Source organism: Haliotis asinina, chromosome 3 (assembly GCF_037392515.1).
Source record: "Haliotis asinina isolate JCU_RB_2024 chromosome 3, JCU_Hal_asi_v2, whole genome shotgun sequence".
NCBI lineage: Eukaryota > Metazoa > Mollusca > Gastropoda > Lepetellida > Haliotidae > Haliotis > Haliotis asinina.
Window position 1 is genome coordinate 11882192 of NC_090282.1, and position 16102 is coordinate 11898293.

Here is a 16102-nt window from a genome sequence, read left to right on the forward strand (position 1 = left end):
TTATAATGACCATGTAAGCCACATATATGCCGAAATGCACAAACCAACGCTTTGATTTTATTCATTTGGTAGTAAGCCGCCGTTGCTCTACACGTTGACCACTTCAACATCCTTCCAAACACTGCATGATGGGCAAAGTACTCTCATGAATTCACTTCTACCAATTACTCGTGGATATCTTCAAATAGATTTTCTTCTCCCCAACTTTTTTTGGAAACGTTTCCGCATAATTTGTATTTACTAGACTATAATCGCTTTGCCATCCCTTTCAAAAATCTTTCTCATTGAAAGAATGTGAATGGGGGAGGTATAGTTGTGCCAGAATCTCCTCAACAATGCTACCTTTAGTAAAGTTGTATTTATGAATATAAATACGTAACTGTTTCTTCGATACATGAAAAACATAAATATGCAACGCAAACATAGTACTAGAGATACTTTTAGTGGACCAAAGGTCAGTAAATAGTAAATTGTAGAATTTAATTATGGCACTTCCGGTACAATAACAGCTCCCACTATTATATGTCGGCTGCATGAATATCTTGCTGCAGAGAAGCCGACGCACTCGGTCATACTGGCACAACCTAACACCTGCAGGTTTGATATAACCTTCTAAACTCTATATTATGTCATTGTTATTACTTCTGGATATTAAAATCAGGACAGCGTTACAAGCAGCGCGTTCATAACAGTGTATTTGACCGCAGTCACTGGAATCAGCACGAGCATGGGACCTGTCACATTATATTTTCATTCGACAAGGCCGTGCAGGGACGGGTAACTCGGGTAGGGTGGGTGCTGAGGAGAACCTGGGGTCCCATAGGAGTAACCAGACCTGTGGTTAGGCATCTGGTTTACTATTTAATGACATTATCTTTCAAATTCCATGGTCGCTAATGTTCACGTTTCCTCTGACAGTGAGCTAGTGCAGGCATTTCATCTCACTTTTGGACTTTTCAGTGAAGTCTCAGCATCGTAAGCATATGCATTAAGGGATCGAGTTGTATGTGTACCTAGATGTTTTTTGCTAGGTATCATTTGCAGTTTGTGTCGAACTCATACCATCGACAAGTAGGGGTAGAGAAACTAGCACAGGTATATGAATGTAGTGTAATATGCAAGGAAAGGAAAGTTTTGCATATCGTTGTTTTTGTTTTGGGCGATGGGTAGGCTAGTGGTTAAAGTGTTTGTTTGTCATGCAGAAGACCTGGATTTGATTTCCCAATTGGGTACAAAGTGTGAAGGTCATTTCTGGTGTCCCAACAATGATTTTGCTGAAATACTGCTAAAAGTGGCGTAAAACTGGAAACTCACTCTGTCTCTCTTTTTTGTTTCTTTATCACATTATGATTCCCAAATGAGGCAATATTTTTACTGAGTGAATAGATGAGTCCAAATTCCAAACTTTAAACAATTTATGATCTTCACTATTTTTCGAGATTCTTCCTGTTCTTTGATCATAAAATGCTACTGTAAAGTATTCTACTTTCCATCCAGATTTCCCTGTTCCTGTTTTAGGCAGATGAAAACCCCATTGTTACACTGTCCATAGAAAGTTTACCTTTGTTTAGACTGTATACACTGAGATGAAACATGCAGGTTAACTCAGAAATCTGTATATACAGCACTACTTGTGAATTCAGTAACTATCTAAACAAGATGAATGAGTAATTAGAAAGTTCGATGGAAAGACATCAGATTTGGTTTACCATCATTAGAGGCAGTACAGTGGGTCAAGTACATAGCGGCACTGTTACAGAAGTGTGTGTACTCCATATTGTTCATTGTTAAACAACTATGTCTTGAACAAGGCACAAGCACTGTTTTTGTAAACAGTAATAGAAGCAGGCTGAAAAGCCAGTGGACCTCTGAAGATCCGTGTTATTAGAATTGATGTTCAGTATCCCATGCTTGTTGTAAGAGGCAACTATGGTCAGACTCACTGACTTGGTTGACACATGTCATTGTATCCCAGTTGTGCAGATCAATACTCATGCTGTTGATCTCTGGATTGTCTGGTCCAGATTCGAATATTTGTGCCATATACCTGGAATATTGCTGAGTACGGAGCAAAACTAAACTCTGTCAATTACTGTAAAGCCATTTTTCAGAATTAGCTATCTGATCTTCTCTGATTAGATGACAGACAATTAGTAAGTTATTCCCCGATTCTTGATATACTCTTCTTAAAGTTTTAAGGAACTTGTTTCTTTTGTATATCAAATAAGACTATTAAGGGATGAGTAAGTGGTCTATATGGTAAGGCTATTTTAACGTATAGATATGAGGCTTGATTATCCCCTATGCATGTACTCACTTTTTTCAGGTTTGGTGACACTGTTCTTCCTAAATCGTGGATCGTGATATGGCGGAGTATGGATGGGGGCTACCAGAAGAGCTGATCCGAAAAGCCCGCCATGAGCTCCGTGAAGTCCCAGAACAACGGCAAGAGAGTGTGTCGGCAGTGCAGGAACAGATCATAACCAGGCCAGATATCAGTACGTTTTGTAGGGATAAAGTAGAAAGTTAGGATAGTGTGGCAGTTAGTGCTCAAACATTCCAATCTTGTTGTTCGATAGTTGGACAAATAGGCTAATTATGCTTGTCATGGAGTTGTTTTAGCTTTGTATCTGCTGTAATGGTTAAAGACATTAACTGTGTAAAAGGGACATACAGGGATACAGAGGCATTATTATGGGTGCCATTGGGCACTAGATAGATGATATAGGTGTTTCTTTGTATAAAAAGAAGTGTACCCATAGCTTTTGATGATCCAACCTAAAACATCACAATAATCTTGTCTTTATAATTTATGGTTTAATAAATAAGTAAACATCATGTTTATGAGTAAAATTAGAACTGGAACACAATCATGTGACTGTAGGAATAGTCCAGTTCATCTTTTCCAGGCCCATGAACTAACCCATAAACTACTCACAAACTATGTTATTGTCTCAAACATGTTATGTGTGTTGGTATTCAAATCTCCATGCCCGTGTTAAGCTGTTAGATTGAGGGTATAATTGGTATAGAATTTGATAGGGTGCAATATAAGTTTTGAATCATCTGAGTTGGTCAATTTCTATTTATTGTCATTGTGATTTTGTGTAGGATTTTTGTTGTGATGCCACTGGACATTGAAAATATTTACATGCCATTCCACTATTTCCCGTGCCATGTACACAAATTGAGCACAATTTCATTGTATGACACAGTATTTTTATGTTTGGGTCCCCATACAAACTAAATCTTTGTATTCTGTATTTATAATCTGCATCAACAACAGTGATTGTGATGTCTTTGATTTTTTTCATCATTTTTGCCAACAGTAATATGAGAAGCATCTTGTTTAGAGTCCATTGTGTTGGGATCCTGATGTGAATTAAGGATTTGTTGTTTGTTGCACCCGGGCCCTGTTTCTATAGAGATTTAAACCTGCTTTCCTTTCTACATTGTTTAACCTCAAAGGGTGATACATGCAAGTTATTATGTTGTCTTATGTTTTCAGAATTTTTAAGAGAAGATGAGGGGTTTATCATCAGGTTTCTCAGAGCCAGAAAATTCAACACACTTGAAGCCTTCAAACTATATGCCCGGTATTTTGAGTATCGACAAAACAACCCCAACCTATTCAAAAGGTTCCAGGCCTCGGAACCTGGTGTCAAAGAAGCTTTGTATGATGGCTTGCCTGGAGTCTTGCCCGAACCGGATGTATTTGGAAGAAGAATCTTGGTGCTTTATTCTGCAAACTGGGACAATTCCCGTTATGGGCTTGCTGCAATATATCGAGCTATACTCTTGACATTAGAGAAGCTGGTAGACAGAGATGAAGTGCAGATAAATGGTTTTGTTGTGGTTGTGGACTGGAGTCAGTTTACCTTCAAACAGTCAACTTGGTTAAATCCTAAAATTTTGAAATTGATGATAGAAGGTTTACAAGTAAGTATACTGATTTAATGCCATGTCTTATACTACTTTAGGTGGTTTATATTTTTTGGTGGTTTTTGTGATCCTCAGGCCAAAGCAATATGGAATATTGGTGAAAATTTATTCAAACCTTTTCTATTTACCATTTTTACTTCAAGAAAAAGATACTAGTACTACAATTTCTCTCACTTCTGTTTCTATTTTGTCCACTGACAAAAGGATTTGAGGGACAAAATTAACAGTTTATCACAGTGATGGTAAAGTATCTCAGTGTCTGATTAGTTTGATGTCTACAGTTTTATGTAATATGAAGATTATTTGCTGTTGTTTCAGCTTATTACTCATGTCAGTTTTCATAGTGACATTTGGTTTTCACAAGTGATACTGTTGTCAACATAACTTGTGGACATGAATGGTGTGGTTTAATTTAACATCATCATGTGTCAAGAACCTTGGAGTTATCATGGACTGCTGGATGTCCAATAAAGCTGAGTCACTTAAAACCACTCAAACTGCAAATTACTATCTTAGAAAAATGGGCAAAATCTGCAAGTACATTGATACAGACACTTGCAAAACTCTTAATAAATTTCTTTGTCACATCTAGATTAAACTATGGTAACTGACTTTTGTCCGGATCAACTGTACTCTCGCTCATTCAAGGAATCCAGAACAAAGCAGCACGAATAGTCACCCATACTTGCCCAGCTGAACACATCTCACCCATACTAAGGCAACTAAACTGACTCCCTGTTAAGCATCATATGACATTCAAACATCTTACCATGTACTACACACTTAATATGGACTCCTCACCACAGTATCTCAAAGAACTTCATAATCTGTACCAGCCTACAAGAACTCTAATATCCTCAACCAAGCAACAACTCTCCATCCCATCCACGTCTACTGAACTTGCTGAAAATGCCCTCTCTGTGTATGCTCCTTGACTCTGGAACACCATCCCAATGGGTGTCAAATTTGTCGACTCAGTCCTTCAAAAAATAAAAAAATCTCTAAAACCTTTTTTGTTTATCCTTTAACTTTCACCTACTGCTTCCTTATAAGCACTGTTGAGCAGGCCAAGCCTGGAAATTAGGCACTATACAAGTTAATTATTATTATCATTATTAAATTAGCCCTTATTTATGTTTCAGGATTGTTTCCCAGCCAGATTTGCTGCCATACATTTTGTGAACCAACCATGGTACATCGAAGCAATTTTCAAAATGTTACGTCCGTTCCTTAAGGAGAAGAATAGAAATAAGGTAATCATAAGCTGACTAAGAGAAGCAATCATTTTGTATCGTGCAACTGGAATGAATGACATGAAGATGATGTTAGGTTGCTCAGTAACGTAGGTCTTTCCTATCTACTGGGCCAAGTGGTTAAGGAGAACATTTTGCTCATCATGCTGAAGACCTGGGTTCAATTCCCTGCATGGTTAATGTGTTAAGTCCATTTTTAGTGTCCCCTGCTGTGATATTGTTGGAATATTGATAAACATTGTGTAAAAGCAAACTCACACATTCACTCTTCATGTCTCCAATGATCTCATAACCTGACACTCTGCCTGGGGCCACAATTACCTGTGTTGCATCTTTTGGGCAGGCAGAAACCCAAGATCATGCGTTCTCACTGGTTATGGGGAAGTTTGTTATGTAACATGTCTTACTGGTTATTGGAAGGTTTGTTGTTTATCATGTCTCGCTGGTTATTGGGAAGTTTGCTACGTAACATGTTTCACTGGTTATTGGGAAGTTTGTTGCATAACATGTTTCACTGGTTGTTGGGTAGTTTGATACATGATATGTCTCACTGATGATCAGGAGGTTTGTTATGTATAATGTCTCACTGGTTATTTGGGAGGTTTGTTGTATAACTCATCTCACTGGTCAGGCCTTGATTTAGTGCGTTGTTACTTGCACCGGTGCAGCCCAATATTGCATAATGCAGCCTAGTTATGAGTCTAACTTGCAAGAGGTGCAAGTCAATTTTTTAGAAATAAATCAACAATAAATCTAACAATATCAGCAGGAATAGATATGTCAGCTCATTTTTCTTCTAAACTTTGAATAGCTGTGGTACCGAAACATTGCTATTCATAGACACATGTTGGCTATAGATCAGCGGTGTCTCTGTGGTTTCATGGGTACTAGCACTACTACATCATGGACATGTTTATGTGCACCAAAACCTCTGACATTTTAACACACTACCTTGCAACTGGAATTTGGCTGGTGCAGCTAGGTCTTTATCTTAGGTTGCAGCTGATGTCAGCATCTGTTAAATCAATCCCTGATGGTTATTCATGACGTTTGCTATATAACACATATAACTTGTTATTGTGATGTATCATTGTTTACATCAAATACAGTCAACTTGGCATGAAGATGAAGAAGATATTTCTAGGTAATTATTTGCCACTTATTTTCATGTAACTCACTGCTGGAGTTATGTCATGATTGGTAGCATCTGGAAGAACATAAAGTGCAATGTGCATTACTTTGTTGATAGATCCAGATGCACGGTATCAACTTGACAACCCTCCACCAGCACATCAACAAAGACATCTTGCCTGCAGAGTTGGGAGGGACCCAACCCCCCTACAACAACCAGTCCTGGGCCAAAGAGCTCATAGGTGATGAGAATTTCAGCTTCGGAGACCAACATATATACTGGCCCAACAGCTCACAGCTCAAGTAGGTTATTATGAAGTATTGTAACTCTTCAGTGCAATAATAATTTAACTTGGATTCATGTCTACATCATGGATGTTGAGCCAATCTGTGTTATATTTTATGAGCACTGATGTAATATGATGTCATTTCTTAATGTTATGATTTGTGTTCCTTTTCATATGAAATACCAGGTCAGTGGGGTAGCCTAGTGGTTAAAGTGTGCGAATGACACTTGTCATGTTCGATTCCCCACATGGGTACAATGTGTGATTCCCATTTCTGGTGTCCCCCATCATAATATTGCTGAAATATTGCTAACAGTGGCATAAAATTTAACTGACACTCTCACAAACTATGGTGGCAGTATCTGATAGTGGCCATTGTATTTTTCAGAAATAGGTCCGAGACTTTTCCCTTGGATCACTTCTCCAGTAAAGGCCAGTGCCTGCAAGAAAAAAGACAGGGAACCTATTTGGATGAAGAGTTCTTCCTCATAGATTGAAGCTGTGTGATCATTGTAGACTGGTTACCATGTTCTGAGTTTTTATTGTTCGTTGGTATTGTTTTGTTTGTCAAAAGATTGACGTTAAATACTTCTGTTTTCTTAATTGTGCTGTTAGTGAATGTATCGCTAGAACTGCGTAGTCTCTTCTTTACCAAGTGTCAAGACAACAAAGTAATCACCTAAGATGTACACATTTGTTTACAAACATGATTAGCACATTTAACTGATGAAAAATCAAAATTGTTTGTGAAGTCTAGTTGCCCAAAATATGATACCAGTTTTGTTTAGTTGAGACTGTCATCAAACATCCTCCTGTAATGATCCTGATCTTATTGATATCACTCACATGCTGTCTATATCACAAATTCATGCTGGTATAAAATCTGCTTGAATGTTTCTTGATTCTGAAACAAAAGTCTGCTGAGATAAATTAGTGTGTGTGAAAATATTTTAATCCCATAGGCTTGATACACACTGTACAAAAAACCAAAAACCAACAGCTTGATATAATTTCTCTGTGAAATATTTTAGTCACTGATGCACTTATACATATTTTTTGTTTCTGTGTCAATATCTAAATCCTAGAAAAGGATGTAGGTAGTTTCTTCAAACTAGACAACTATTTGGTTTGTTCTGAAGCATCCAGATGTGTAAGTTAGTTTTAACTCTTCAGTGGTCACAGCAATGACTTTAGATAATACTCAGTGGTGTTCTAGTCAACACACAGACCAGTCACACGAGAGTATGAATGTTAACTCCTTTAAGGTAGTTCATTTGTTGATTGTGGCAAACCTTGATAGACCACTGTTTCATGAGTTGCCAGTTTACCTGGCCAAAATCTGGAGTTTAAGGTTGCTTTGAAGATTATTGCATTTATGAAGCAATGTGTGTGTGTATGTGTGAGATACTACATAGCAGTTCAGTACACCTCTCAGACAAAGTATGCAGACATTTAGCTCAGTATTGAACAGGGCCAGGCTGGGTAACTAGTACCACTTTCTAAAACCTTTTTGTAAGACATAGTATCAAGTCACTGGCTTTCAATTCTGTGGGTAGATGCTCAGTGCACTTTACAATAGAGGTGGTCCTATTAGGTCCTGTGTGTAAGGCCTGTACTGAAATGCTTTTCAGTTATAATAATTCTCCTTATATAACGCCAAACTCCATACTCCTGTACGCTGCAAGTGTACAACAATTATCACCCCAGGCAATAGAACAATATATACTCAGTTTTCATTCTGAGCTCCCTGGGAATTATCCAGCCTTGTGGCCTTAAAAGGCACTGGAAATTACAACTCATCCATACGGGTATCTATTCACAACTTGGGGGCAGACTTTGAACATAGTCACCTAGTAAAGGAAATGCCACATGTCGGTTATCATTTCTGTGAGATGGCCTGTTGGATTCAACGTGACAGATTTGGTGCGTTTTGTCAACTGTGACAAAACAATATTAAATTTAACAAAGAGGCTCACCTGTTTAGTATAGAAATTTTCATTTTAATGTCGACACAGAATAAGACACTGCCCATGTCAGAATGGGTGAATAGTTGGTGTTGCTAATATTTGCATGCCCTGTGTAACCTCCAAGTCTGTGTTCATCCATGTAATCATGTGTTGTCATTTAATTTGAACATTTCATTCTCATTGTAACAAAGGAATTACACATGTCAGGGTTGTGAGTGAGTTTAGGACATTATAATGTTATGCTGTTTAAAAATTGAAAGTTTATTATGTTTGTTACTGTGCAATTAGTTCTTGTGAGAGAGATTTGCTTCACTGATATCAGAACAGTATTAGAACTTTGTGATTTGAGTGGCATTGCTAGGTTGTGTGCATTGCAACACTTGGTGGTGTACACTACTATTTTCAGTCAGATTAGTCAACGTTTATTCTCATTTTGTCTTTTCATTACCTTGGATGCTTTAATGGTCCTGAGTTATTTTTCAGTACTAGTAAGTACTTACTTTTCCTTATCCTGACTCATGCTTTATTGCTAGTCTCCCTTTCCTTCTGAATGGTTGGTGGAAACTTGAATCCCTTCAAATTCCCTAGAAGCGAACATACAATCACTCACCTAGAGCCACCTCCCCTTTTCCCCACCAAACGTTCCCACGTGATTGCACACATGTCAAACCTCACTTTTTACTGAATCACCTTAGCGGACAGCAATCATCACAACGTAGTCATCTGAGATCCTGTTTTGCAGGAATAGCGGTTCAAAGAGAAGAAGTTTTAGACCTCTTGTGTCAGTTACTGTGGGTCTTTTCGTCATGCCAACAACAACAGAAGTTACTCCGGCTGAGGGCGCTCCTATGGGGGTGTATGAAGATTCCACCGAAGATTTCAAACTGCAAATAAACTTGCATTTCATTTCATATCTGCTCATAATATGCCTATTACATTTCGCAATAATAGTAATTTATAGCTCTCATTCTTTTAAATATATTACTCTGCGATAAATAGTGCAGTAAACATTAACATCAAATATTGTGTCATGAAATCAGGGCAAGTGGAAAAGTAGTCAGGCATGTTGGCACAGGATCTTACATGCAGAGGAAGACTGCAGTTTAGACCTACAGCACTTCCTGATGAAACATCTCAATGATACGCAGAACCACAACATCTAAAGCATTACGGTGTGGTGGATGGTGATATTGAATGTTTGCGGCCTAACTTGTTTGAGAGAGTCGGTGTACATCCTCCATCTCTCAGATGCGTCCCTCCAAGGATGGGTTTGTGCATTTCAACGACAAAGTCACTGCAGGCTCATGGTCGACAGAAGAGAGGAGCCTCTACATCAACCAGTTAGAACTGAAAGCAGTAGTAAAAGCATTTCTACACTGGAGAGCACAACTAAAGAATCAATCGATACATGTGAACAACTTGACCGTGGACTTTTACATCAACCTCTATTGCAGAACCTCATCAGTGAAGATTACGAGCTTTTGATGCAGACATTTTTTGAGTTGCTGACTCTGACAACAATATATCTACTCACCTTTGCAACTGCAGCCTGAATGTCTGAAATGAACGCCTTAAATTTCAGCTGTACAAGATTTGAAGCTGGCAATCATGCACCTGTCCACCTAGGACTTCGCTGAGACTTTCATTCCAAAGAATCAATTGCCGGGACAGCCAGATTGTCAGGTTTATGTTCTGGCTCTGTTGAATATCCTGGGTCCTAATGACACACAGGACTTGTCATTGTGTTCAGTAAGAGCTTTGAAGATCTACTTAAAAAGAAGTGCAGCAAGAAGAAGGAAGTTCAGGCGTCTGTTTACCCCTTTGTCTCTCGCATCGACTGTAGAAGTCTCACAGACAACCATCTCTTTTTGGATCAGTGCAGTGAACCTAAGAGCATGTAGAGCTGCTGAAGTAAGAGCATTGGCCTTGACATTCGCCCTCCATGGGTACTGCTAGATCTCATCAATTATGGAAGGCTGCTTTTGGAGATCAGACAGTCTTTGCCAATCACTATCGATGAGCTACAGATGACATATCTGGTATACATCAATTTGGGCCTCCAGTGGTAGTGCAGCAACTCACAATGGCAAAACTGACGTTGAAGAAAATCTCACCTTGTCACACAGACTTGTTGATGTCAGGCAACTGATCCATTGCCATCGGCAGACAGTCCATGTTCCCCTGTCTAGATAAGTCAGCACTTGAGTGAACTAAGACTCAGCTTTGGTAAAGTCCTTACCTTAACATATTGGTCGCGACACCAGTTTTTGGTAATAGTCCAAAAAATGGTCCAAACTCTTGGGGGGGGTCATTCCAGATATCCAGACAACAAGGTGTCTATTATATCTAAATCCACATAATCTGTGAAGATTACTTCTCATACGTTGTTAGGCAGAAATCCAGTATGCAGCTGCAAGAATTCCCATGGGGTGTATAAAAGTGAACACTGATCTGAGTACATTCTAACAGGGAATTCAAGAGGTGGTTGACATGCCGTCAGATTTTGTAAGCAATGAAGCATGAGTCAGGATAAGGAAAGATATATAATTTTTATGATAAAATTGATATTTTATCCCTATCCTAACACAAGATGAAGAACTCCCAACAATCCCCTCTCACCACTAGGGCTTCCTTGTAGGCCCGTGTGGAAGCGTACTGTCAGAGAGAGTGAGGTTTGACATGTGTGCTGTCACGTGGCACTTTTGGTGGGAAAAGGGGAGGTGGCTCAAGGTGAGTGACTGTACGTTTGCTTCTAGGGAATTTGAAGCGATGTTAGATTCCACTAACCCTTCAGAGTGAATGGGAGGGAAGCAATAAAATATGAGTCAGGATAAGTGTAAAATATCAATTTTATCATAAAACTTACATTTTAAATTATTTTGACAGTATTTAATTTTTCATCAAAAGGCACTGATGCCAAAGTGTATGTGGAGAACCTTTACTGTGACATCTCTGAAACTATTCCACCAAAACTTCACAGACCTCCAGTAGTGCATTAATCATCATGTTTTTGTTTATTGTGTTTAAGGTCTACTGACATTTTGCTATACTATTGCTTAAGAGGCATTAAACAACATACATGTTCAAAACAGCACCACCTGAACATTTGCCATTGAGAGTTTGTCTTGAATAATATGTAGTCCCTGTTTCATTGTGCCATGGACTGTGCCAACCCTTGAAAAGGAAGTGTCATGATATTTATGTTGACATGCATGGGTGTTGTCTTCTTTCAATATTTGTTTGTAGAGGTATGGGTTGTGAAGAGCTTCTGGGACCTGAGTCATGTTTTGGTGTCCAGACCATTTTGTATAATTAATGAAGACATATTCTTTCACAGGTGAAAGGCCACTTGCTATTGTACACTTATTTCAAAACCTAGATGTTGCCATACTACATACAGTATGACGCTGTTCACTTGTGAAAATATTTTGATAATTGTTTGACATAGTCATGGATTTTCATGCAAACATCAAAACATGTTTTCACATTAGCATGTATATGCTTGTATTTGTAGGACTTTGTAAATGTAATAGGTTTGGTAGGTCTGAAATGTTTTCTTTCTAGTAGCTAATTGATCAATATAGAGCTGAACTTTACAGTGTATACAGTAACAGTATTTCCTTTGTTCCTCTGTAATATTGTGAAGAGGAGACACAGTGACTTTAACAATGCAGGGAGGCAGTACTCTAGGAATGAAATTTCAATAGAATTTGCTAAAAATTATACTGAAAAAATGTTTAACTTTATGAAAAAGTAGAACCCTTTTTCAAACCAGGGCACATCTTTGGCTCTGGTGATAGTGGACCACTTTGTGGTTGATCACACTCAGTCATGAACTAGGTACTTGTCATCTGCATCACCTTCCTGTAATGTCCTATCTGTTAGTCAGCCATTCATTACAGAGTTCAAGATCATGATCTGATTGTTATAATCCAGTGTAATATATCTCCGTTCTGATGATTAATACCCTTGACAGCCCACAGACTAGTGTTTTATTTGGTTTGGTTGACAGTACTACAGACAGCAGTTCAGTCATATGCCATTGTTTCTACATTCTTTAGAAAGTTGGGGAACAAGTGGGGTAGGTATCCTGATGAATAAGGCATTTACTCAGTTCCGTTCCCCACATTGTACAATATGTGAAGCATTTCAGTGTCCCCAGCAGTGAAATGTTGCGAAAAACAGTTTAATACTCAATCTCTCACTGTGGTAAGCTGTTGATAAGTGAGGTGAGGTTACTTTCAGTGTTGTCATGGAACTGAGATACAACACACTGGACAATGATGAAAGTAAAGGCTAAAAGAGTGCTTCCTCTAATTGAGATTGGTTGCCGTAGAAATTAAGTTCTTCTTTTGTAAGTTTCCACATTACCAGGATTTCTACTTTAGGTCATTTATTGGCCTGCTTGTATGTTGTTTACATTAGTTGTTATATACTTGTTGTTTATATATATAAAGTCCCACCATTTGTATATACCGTATCAAAGTCACAAGCAGAGCTGTAGGCCGTGTATATACTCTACTGTCATCATGGCTGTTGTTCTTGTTGTGAATCACAATGCTATTGTAGTCACTGCCGTTTTGCCTTTTTGTCGATTATCATGTTAGTGCTTTTTGCTAGCATGAAAATTATTTGTAAATGTTTTATTTGTTTTGAATCTCTTGTGTTTTTGGGGTACTTTATCTCTTGTACCAAGTCATGTTTAACAGATGTAGAATTGTTTCTGCTTAATCTCAAAGCTTTATACACTGCTACAGCTTTTAGTAGCACCTGAAATGAATAAGAATGGCAGAATTGGATACATATGTGTGTACTAGTGGTCCAAAGAACTTGTCCATGACAATAATACGCCTTGTATATTTACTTGTTTTTTATAATGTTTTTTTTTCCCTAACGTTCAGTATTGCAGAAAGGAAATGAGTAATGGGAAACATTAACAAAACATACCTTGTTTTTTGTCTTTCTTAGATCTTTATACATTCCCCATTTCATACGAACATTAGTGATAAGTTATTATGTGGTATTTAGTGTCACTTATTTGTTAAGAAACCAACAAATAAAGTTTTCCAATGACCTCGTAAATTTCTACTTGTACTATTTCCTGTTTGGTCAGCCTCATAAACCAAAGAAATTAAATATAAGGACTTAACATCTATCTTTTCTATGTGATTGGTAAGATTATATCTGCAGTTATGCTTTGCATATAATTTGAAGTGATCTCAAAGGTAATTTCTTCAGTTGTTAGTAACAGTCAGAGAGAGATACAGGGGATGTTTAAAACTACTTCCTTTCTAAATACTAATATACTTCATCTCATTTATAGGTTATTTGTAGTTGGAAAGAGATTGATCAGTGTAAATATTTCTCTTGGACAGTGGTACCTTGTTAATTTGTGGAACAACAGAAATCTAGTTGTTGCCAGTGTTGAAAGATGAAAGTTGTTTTGCCAGAACTGATATTATGCTGTAGTATTGATAAGGGTGCTATCACAACCAGCCCAGATGATATGGCTTCTGCCACAAACAATACAATAGGTGTTCTTTTCCAGTGTTTGCAGTCACCTGTGTTGATTTTTTATATAAAACAATATCGTAGATAATGGTTTCGCCAAAGTCAATATTAGACCATAGTGGTAAGGGTTTGACCAACAACAATTGAGACCATAGTGATAAGGGTTTTCCCAGAACCGACATTAGACCATAATAAGGCAGTTCCTAGAGCCACTAGTAGACCATAGTGAAAAGGTTTTTCTTTGAACCAAGAGACTACAGTGATAAGGGATGTCCCTGAAAAAATAGTAGACCACAGTAAGTAGGGTTTTCCCAGAACAGATACTAGACCATAGTAATGATGAGGGTTCGGCCGGAACTGATATTTTGCTCTAGCTTCATGTAACATCACCCTATTAGGAGATCAGTTACTGATCAAGGTTTAGCTGTCATTGTTCATGTATTTGCTGTTTTTGAAGTTCAGTTTTTAGTATATTTTTTTGTGTGTGAAGAATTGGCTTTACCCAATATCTTGTTCTAGTCCAGTTATGACAAAGACTTCTCAAGATATTGTCATTACAAATGCTGACAGCCTCTATGGAGGAGTCGATCTCAATTTTTGTGCAATCATTACCGAGCTGCCCGAGCAGTTAATATTGATCAGCTATCACCCATCTGCAGGTGTTAATGTCACTGCATGACATGTCCATCTCACAAATCTAATGCCACTCTTTGATATGATTGTTTAATCAAATTCTTTACAGTATTTGTTTTTTATAGTTCAACCAGCCATCAGTGATGAGTTTGTGATGCCATCTTGCAACCTACCTGTCTACCCTCTGTAACCATGGCAACTGTTGTCAGCAGTTCAATTCTGAGGCTCAAGCCGTGAAATGCATAATAAGTACACCATCATCCTCTTTCAACAGGGGTTTCCTTTGTGAGGGGCATGCCTCAACATGAAGGCATTCCCATGGAAACATCAAGTTGGATGTTGCAGTGTTTTGGCTCTGAGGAACATGCTTTCTGTCCTGGTGAAGACACTACAATGATAGCAAGAGATGAGAGTGGTAGGATTTCTTTTTGCAACTGGTACTGAACAATTAGAACTTGGGGGGAAATTGTCATGCAAGTTGTCAATTTTGAAACAAAAGCATGTTTCTTTACATTTGCATATATTTCATCAACAAGTGTATTTTCTAATGTCTTCAAAATCAACACAATTGTATCTAAACATGACCCTTAGTTTATTGCAAAATGAAGAACAAGCCTTTTTCTTCTCTTTATCAGTTTATGCCATAATAACTAAAGGGAAGTCTAGTGAACACTCATGGATGTTTTATAACTTCGTAGCGTGTTCAAGGATCCCAAAATAATAGATGTTAGGACATGTTATTTACAGGAAGTGGATTGCCCTCTATTTTTGTTTAGTTACTTTGATGAAGCACGAGATCTGTGTGATGGACTAGAAGCATGTTTGTACAGTGGCCTGTATGATCCAACTTGATGGAGTGTCCCCTGGGGTGGAGGGCTCACATCTTTGTATATGGTGTTTAATACCATAACAGTGTTACAGTTTACTGTAGGCTTTACATAAGCTTTCAAATAAAATCTCAGTGAATATTGCTTTATTTGTTCTTTGAACATGTTGGATGTTTGTGAAAGTTGCCCGAAATGTTTCTGAATATGTGACAGTTTATGCTCCTTAAACAATATCAACATAATGAGTTTCTCATGTGGTAAGTGAAACCCAGGATTAACGTGTGATGGACTCAGAACTATCCTGTCATCCTGGTAATTCAAATCAACTTCAAGAAAACAGGTGCTTCATAAATAGGCATTTGCCAAGTTAACCTTTTGCAGATTTATGTCATGCCAGGATTTGCTCATTCCAGATCTTCCTCATTATGCCAAGCTCATGATAAAACACCACAGATTGACTTATATGTCAAAAGCAATAACAAAGAAATCACGTAATTGAGGCTTTATTTACATTGTCTAGCTTTCACAGTTAAATTACGATTGACAAAAAT

At 37.9% G+C, this 16102-nt stretch overlaps 1 protein-coding gene across 1 annotated transcript; it reads left to right on the top strand.

The window, feature by feature from the left end:
* Positions 1 to 508: 508 nt before the first annotated feature.
* LOC137279225 (clavesin-2-like) lies at positions 509 to 7606 on the top strand. The gene is made up of 6 exons (XM_067811724.1): positions 509 to 597; positions 2327 to 2498; positions 3509 to 3939; positions 5085 to 5195; positions 6445 to 6629; positions 7002 to 7606. The coding sequence occupies exons 2-6, from the start codon at positions 2366 to 2368 to the stop codon at positions 7108 to 7110; spliced, it is 969 nt and encodes a 322-aa protein (XP_067667825.1). The 5' UTR covers positions 509 to 597; positions 2327 to 2365; the 3' UTR covers positions 7111 to 7606.
* The last annotated feature ends 8496 nt before the right edge of the window (positions 7607 to 16102 follow it).

Coding starts and splice junctions, on each gene's coding strand:
- LOC137279225 (XM_067811724.1), top strand. CDS start 2,366: ATGGCGGAGTATGGATGGGGGCTACCAGAAGAGCTGATCCGAAAAGCC. Junction 3,940..5,084: donor TGATGATAGAAGGTTTACAA/GTAAGTATACTG, acceptor TTTATGTTTCAG/GATTGTTTCCCAGCCAGATT. Junction 5,196..6,444: donor AGGAGAAGAATAGAAATAAG/GTAATCATAAGC, acceptor CTTTGTTGATAG/ATCCAGATGCACGGTATCAA.